Below are 7623 nucleotides of genomic sequence, written 5' to 3'. Positions count from 1 at the left end.
ATGCGCGTGTGTTTCATCCATACATTGCCGTCAACCCAGACTGGCGCCTATCATGATAGTACATTGACATTGAACTCCTTGCGACTCATTGGCCTAAAAAAGACATGTTTTTACAACTCCCATCCTAACCTAACCCTAACCCTAACCCTAACCCTAACCCTAACCCTAACCCTAACCCTAACCCTAACCCTAACCCTAACCCTAACCCTAACCCTAAGTAACCCTAACCCTAAGTAACCCTAAATTAGTCTTAGTAGTTCTTTTTTAAAACTAATTAAATATAAGTATTTACGGGAGGGCTAATCGGAGTAAAATATAAAAAGAAAAGGCCCCGATTAAAAATAGGAATTTAGTAGCGCGGATTTTTATTTTAATTATATATATACTTTTTTAAGATCGAACTAGAGCCTTTTTAATAATTTATTTTTAAATATAATAATATAAGACGATTAAGAAGTCTACCTTTCTAATCCGGCTAATATTATCCTCTTTCTTTAGTTATAACTCCGTTAATTAAAGCCGTATTAACCTAATTAAAAGAGGTATCTTATATTACTTTTATAAGTATTAATAGTTTTTTTAAAATACCGCGCTACGAAAGTCCTCTATACCCTATACGTTTTTACTAATTTTAAAAAAAATAATAACGAACTATAATATAAACATATTTATTTATTTAAAAATAACTAAACTATTTAGTTTTATAAAACTAAAGAATATAAAAAGGTTACGATAACCCCCTATACAAATAAAAACTACTCTTTACTTAACCCCGAGGACCCCTTTTATAAAAAATTATTTTAAATAAAGTACCTAAATAATAAGTATTTTTAGTACCTCGTATATAAATAAAATAGTTACTTCTACTTATAAAAACGTAATAATAAGCCTATTAAAAATATCTATATAGAAAACTAACTACCTAACTAGACGTTACTAAGTCTTAATAATAACGATAAAATAACATTCAGCCTAGACCCTAGCTTTTCTATAAAGTACCTTAATAGTAAATATATAAAATAAGAAAACTATAAACATAACTAATACTAAATCTACTATATTAAAAAGGCTAAAATATAAAAAGAATAATAAGAACTACGTAAGTAAAGTACTTAGTAAAAGAAGCGTATATTAAAAAACTAAAAAAACTAATTATAAAAGAATAATAAAAAGCGAGAATAAAAAAAAAGTTCTTATATATAACTTAATAATATAACGACGTATACTTATAAGTTAACCTTAATATTTATAAACGAGGACTAAACGCTATTATTTATAACGGTATATAAAAAACTTATATCTTACTAAAAATAATAAACGAACTTAACTTATTATAAATATAAAAAAATAACTTATACTAATTATAAATAGTAAAAAGAGAACGAGTTAATTATAATTATAGATATATTAATTAAAAAACCGTATACTTTTTAATATATATTAATAACTAATAAAAATAACTATAATATAATATTACGGAAATCGGAGATATTAATATTATTTTAAAAATCTTATAGTTATAAAAGTATAACTTACGGATAGATTAAACTACTAACTAGGTTTTTTAAAAAAGTCTAGTTACTAAACGACTTAAAAAAAAAAAGGGTTTAAACGGATTTTTAGTAGCTTTTAAAAAACGAGAATAAATATAATATATAGCTTTTATTAAAATAATAAAAAGCTTTAAGAAGTTCGTAACTAATACTAATAATTAAAAATCGTAATAACTCTAAACTATACCTAAGGAGTACTAAATATATATAAAATTATTTATAAAACCTAAAAAAATAGGATTACTAAAACATAGTAATTAAAATATAAAAATCGAACTTAAAAAAAGAACATAACCTAGGTTCTATTTAATATACTTAATAAATTAAAAAAAATAAGAATATCTTAACGAATATATTAATAAAAAACTTAAGAAGGGATATATTTAACTATTAAACTCTTTTATAAAATTCCCCTTATTCTTTATATTAAAAAAGGGTAAAAAATTAAAACTTATTATTAATTATAAAAAACTTAATAAAATTATAAAAAAAAATTATTACCCCTTATTACTTATTACTGAGCTTAAAAATTTATTTTACGGAGCTAACTAATTTATTATTATAGATCTTAAAAAAGTATTTAACTAGATTTAAATTAAAAAAAGAGATAAGTAAAAAACGGTATTTTAAACTCGTAAAGGACTCTTCGAGTACCTTATTATACCCTTCGGACTTATTAATACCCCGGTAACTTTTTAAATAATAATTAACTACGTATTCTAGGAGTACGTTAATATTTTTATTATTATTTATATTAATAATATTCTTATCTTCTCCCCTAACCTCGAAATATATAAAAAGTATATTTATATAGTATTTTAAAAGCTCTAAGACGCTAAACTATATACTAAACTCTCTAAATACGAGTTCTACGTATAGAGGGTAAACTTTTTTAAATATACTATTATACTAAAATAAATTTATATATAAGTATTAAAAATAAAAGTAATTAAGGACTAGCCTATACTATAAAACGTTAAGGACGTATAAAAATTCTTAAAATTTATTAACTTCTATTAATAATTCCTTAAGAACTATACTAATATAGTTAGACCTCTTAATAACTTAATACAAAAAAATACCCCGTTCGTTTAGGATCCTAAGTATAAAAAAGTATTTATTAAAGTTAAAAATATAGTTATTTCTAAACTAGTTATTATAATCCTAGACCCTTAAAAACTTTTTAAAATTAAAACTAATACCTTAAATTTTACTATAAGAGCGGTTTTAAAATAATAAAATAAATAAAAAAAGCTTTACTTATATTACTTTTATTCTAAAGCATTCTACGGAGCAAAATTAAATTAGCAAATCTATAATAAAAAACTAATAGCAATTATTAAAGTATTTTAAAAATAGAGACCATAGTTATCTAAAACTAAGTACGAAATAATAGTTTATATAAACTATAAGAACCTTATAAACTTTATAACGAATAAGAACTTAAATAAATAACAAGTTAAATAGAGCGAATTCCTATTTAAGTATAACTTCTAAATTATTTATTAAAAAAGTTTAAGAAATAGTAGAGCGGACGCTCTTAATAAAAGACCTAATTATAAAGTCGTAGTCCCTAAAAAAATATAAGTTATTCTTAAATAAAAAAAGGATAGTAACTTTATACTAACTATAAAACTTTTTATAATAACTAAAAAGATTAATACTAGCCTAACTAAAAAGATAACCCCTAAGCTTATTATAAAAATTTATAGTATACTAGCACATAATTACTAAAAAGTTACTAAAACGTAAAAACGGATTCGCTAGTATTATAATAAATCCGCTATATATATTAAAATTATAAAGGTAATTAAGGACTACGTAACTTATAAAAAAAGTAAAAATAGCCCGCATAAACCTTATAATAAGCTATAACCATTATAACTACTAATAAAAATATAGTAATTAATTACATAGGACTTTATTATTAAACTACTAAAGTCTAGAAAACCGTTTACTAAAATATAATATAATAGTATTTTAATTATAGTTAATCGACTTACCAAATTCGCCTACTTTATTCTTTATAAAAAATTAAATACTATAAAAAACCTAGTATATATATTTACTAAGGTTATACTTTTAAACTACAGTTTACTAAAAAAAATCATTTTTAATAGAAATAAGCTATTTACTTCGAAGTTTTAAAAATCCCTAATTTCGTAACTTAATATAAACTATAAACTATTAACATTATTTTATCCGTAAACTAATAAATAAATAAAAAAGATTAACTAGATCTTTAAAATATACCTTCGTTATTATATAAACTATAACTAGGATAATTAAGTAGCACTCCTACTAATAGCCTAGTTTATATATAATAATATAATTAATAAAAATATAAAAGAATCCCCATTTTACCTTAACTACGGATTCTAACTAATAATATATAAAAAAGCACGATAAGGATTATAAGCTATAAAAACTATAATAAACGTAAATAAGCTTAAAAAAATCTATAAATAAGCCTTACTTAACCTCGAATTTATATAATAATATATAAAAAAAAATGCGGATAAATTAAAAATTAGAAGACTATTTTTAAAAGAGGGGAATAGTACTTATCTCCTTTACTATAATATTAAAACAAAATAACTAAATAATAAATTAGATTATAAAAAACTTAGACCTTTTAAAATTATTAAAAAAGTCTTATTAATTAATTATAAATTAAGATTACTAAATATAATACGATACTATCCTATTTTTTATATTTTACTACTTGAGCTTATACTAAGAGGTTTATATATAAAAAATTATATTATCGTTAAACTAAATTAACTAAAATACGAAGTTAAATAAATTATTAACTATAAAATTAAAAATAGAATATAAAAATTCCTTATTAAATAAAAGAGCTATAAATATAAAAAAAACATATAAAAACCTATTACGAACTTCTAAAACTCTTAAAAATCCTTTTTAAAATACTAAAATTAAAATTAAAACTAAAATTCCTAGCTATTATAGCATCCTAGTTAATTACCTTAAAAATATTACTAAATTACGCCTCCCGCATAGTAACTAACTTATTCTTATTAATAATATTAAAAAAATTAAAAATTACTTTTCCCCTCTTAAATACTATCTTTTTTTCTTTTTAAAAATAATCTAACTTTAATAAAAACTCGTCTATCTTAGCCTATGTATAATATAAAGCCTCTACCCATTTTTAAAAAAAAAAGCTCTTTTACCTCTTTTTTATACTCTAACCTATTAGCTTTAAATAAAAAACGATCTATTATAAATATAATTAGTATAAAAAATATTAATAAAAAAAAAAAAAAAAACTTATAATTATATATAATATTAATAATCGTATTATAAAAATAACTACGACGCATATACTTATAATACTTTAATTTACCTTCTAATATTTTATATTTTTACCCTAATAAATAACAAAATAAATAAAATATTATAATTTTAAATCCTCGCTCTTTAATTTTAAAAATAAGCTTTAAATAATAATATATTAAAAATCTAGCGGATATCTTAATATTTTTAAAAAAACTACTTAACGAGCCCTAACTTAGGCTATAATAACTTACTTATAGGTCTATAAAAATAAGACTTTTAAAAAAAAAACTTAATATTATAACTTAATATATATAACTAAAACTAAGGCCCGCTCCGTAAGCTTATAGCGGCTACGGTATACTATATATATAAAAATATAAAAATATAAAATAACTCTTATAAAATAAAAAAACTATAAATAAGTTATATATAAATAAAAAATAGTAATTATATAATAAAGTAATTATTATAATTACTCTAAGTAAACGCTTATTAATATCTACTAAGTAATTACCTAACGAACAAAAATAATTACTAATAAAAGGTATATTTATAATCGGATTTATATATAAAATAAACCTAAGCCGGATTTAAAAATAAACTTCTATAACTTCTTTAGTAATTAACTTAATATTAAATTTTATAATCACTTTTAACTATTTTTACTAAGAACCCCTTTTAATAAAACTATAATTAATTACCGAAACCTTACTTACCTTACGACTTATAAATATAGCTTTAAAAAAACTATTTATAACTATAATACTATTTATTTAATACTCGTAACCTTAACTTTTATTAATAAACTTACTATAACTAACTAACTATAATATATACTTCTTATTATAACTCCCGTTATACTTCTTATTATAGTTCTTATTATATTTCTTATTATAGCTCTCGTTATACTTTTTATTATAGCTCCTATTATACTTCTTATTATAGCTCTTATTATACTTTTTATCGTAGCTCTTAGTAATAACTAAATAACGAACGTTTTATAAACTACTACTACTATTATATATAATAACTTATATAACTTTAACTACTTTTTTCTTACTTATTATAGTATTAATAAAATTAATAATCTTATTTTAAATAATTAACTTAATATATATATAAAACCTCCCCGCTTCTTACTTATTAAGTATAGTATTATTATTAATTATTATATTTTAAAAATATATACTAAAGCCGCTATTATTATTATTAATATTACGTAAGTTACTTACTTTATATAACTAGATCTTAGTAATCCCTTAGTAACGTATTACTAAGGGTTATAATATTATATTTTTTTTTTAAGAGTTATACTAAGCTAAATAAAAGGGTTTTATAAAATATTATTAATTAACTTATTTTTAGTAACCTTTTGCTACGAATTTAACGTTTATTATCCTATTTTATATATATCCTTTTTTTATAATATTCGAATTTTTTAATTATTTTTATTACGCTTTTAAAATATTTAATAAGTTCCTACGTATTATATTCTATAAATTACTTAGCTTATTTAATAAAATAATATAAGTTTCCTCTTTTATTTTACTTCGTAATAATTTTTTTAACTTTTTAAATATCTTACTTATCCTCTAGCTCTAGGAGATTTATTATTTAATTACTAACCGTTTAGTAATTTCCTTATAATTCGAGCTAAGAAACTAAGAAAATATTATATATTTTTTAATACTACTTTAATAAATATACTTAATAAGCCTATTTACTTACCCTTTTAGTTATTATTACTTTAATATATCTTAGTACTAATTTATTATTTTTAAAACGTATATTTTTTATTAATAAGCCGATAACTTTTTTATAATTAAACTCTTTTAGAGTATATCTTTTATTATAATAAGCTACTTAGCTCTTAGAGGCTTATACCTAAGCTTACGTAGCTTAGGCCCTAATTTTACTAATTTTTTAAACCCTTTTATAAACCTTTTAAACTATAGCCTTATAATTAAGTATATATTTAACATACTTAAAGTAATAACTATATAATACTATATATAAGGATACTTTTATAATAAAATATAAGCTATTATTATATATAAACTTAGCCTTTTTTAACTACGTTACCTACTTATTTAGTAAGCCCTTAATATAAATCTTTAAATACTTTTTTAATATTTAATAAGTCCGCTCTATTTAGCTATTTATTTATAAATAATATATAATAAATAGTTAGTAACGCATCGCCTATTCTTTAATAAACTCCTCTTAAAATACGCTTATAAAAAGCTTATTTCTATTTATAATAATATTTTTTAGTATACTAAACTTATATTTAACCTCCCTATATAAAATACTTATTATTTATACTATGTTAAGTATTTTAATAATAAATTAAAACTTTGCGAACTTTATTATATAATAAATAATAATTAAAATATAATTATACTTAGTACTGTTATTACGAGCGCTTAGTAATAACTCCGTAATAAAGTTTATAAATATTTTTTAAAATAGATATAAAAGTAATAATAATAATTATAGTTACCTATATAGCTTATATTTTAGGGTTATAATTTTTAAATAGTACTCGTAGTTTTTAATATATTTTTAAATATCTCGTTAAATATCTTTTTAATAAAACTTTTTTTAGATTAATTTAAGAGTTTTCGTAACTCCTATATAACCTACCCTATAGTCGTCGTAATATTAATAAAAGATCTCTATTTAAAAAAACTCTATTTAAAAAATAACAAGTCTTTTTTTAAAAAATAGTATACTTTATTCGTTAAATAAATATATTTTTAGCTCG

The 7623-nt window shown here is 20.2% G+C and overlaps 1 protein-coding gene across 1 annotated transcript; it reads left to right on the top strand.

Moving 5' to 3' along the window:
• Window positions 1-4154: 4154 nt before the first annotated feature.
• Window positions 4155-4337, top strand: CCOS01_12771 (uncharacterized protein; the record flags this gene model as incomplete). The annotated part of the gene is made up of 1 exon (XM_060460919.1): window positions 4155-4337. A coding segment is annotated over one exon (183 nt), but the record flags the coding sequence as incomplete, so codon positions are not given.
• Window positions 4338-7623: the final 3286 nt, after the last annotated feature.

This window comes from Colletotrichum costaricense (assembly GCF_030867565.1).
Source record: "Colletotrichum costaricense strain IMI 309622 chromosome Unknown Scaffold_15.1, whole genome shotgun sequence".
Classification (NCBI taxonomy): Eukaryota; Fungi; Ascomycota; class Sordariomycetes; order Glomerellales; family Glomerellaceae; genus Colletotrichum; species Colletotrichum costaricense.
This window is presented reverse-complemented; position numbering and strand designations above follow the sequence as displayed.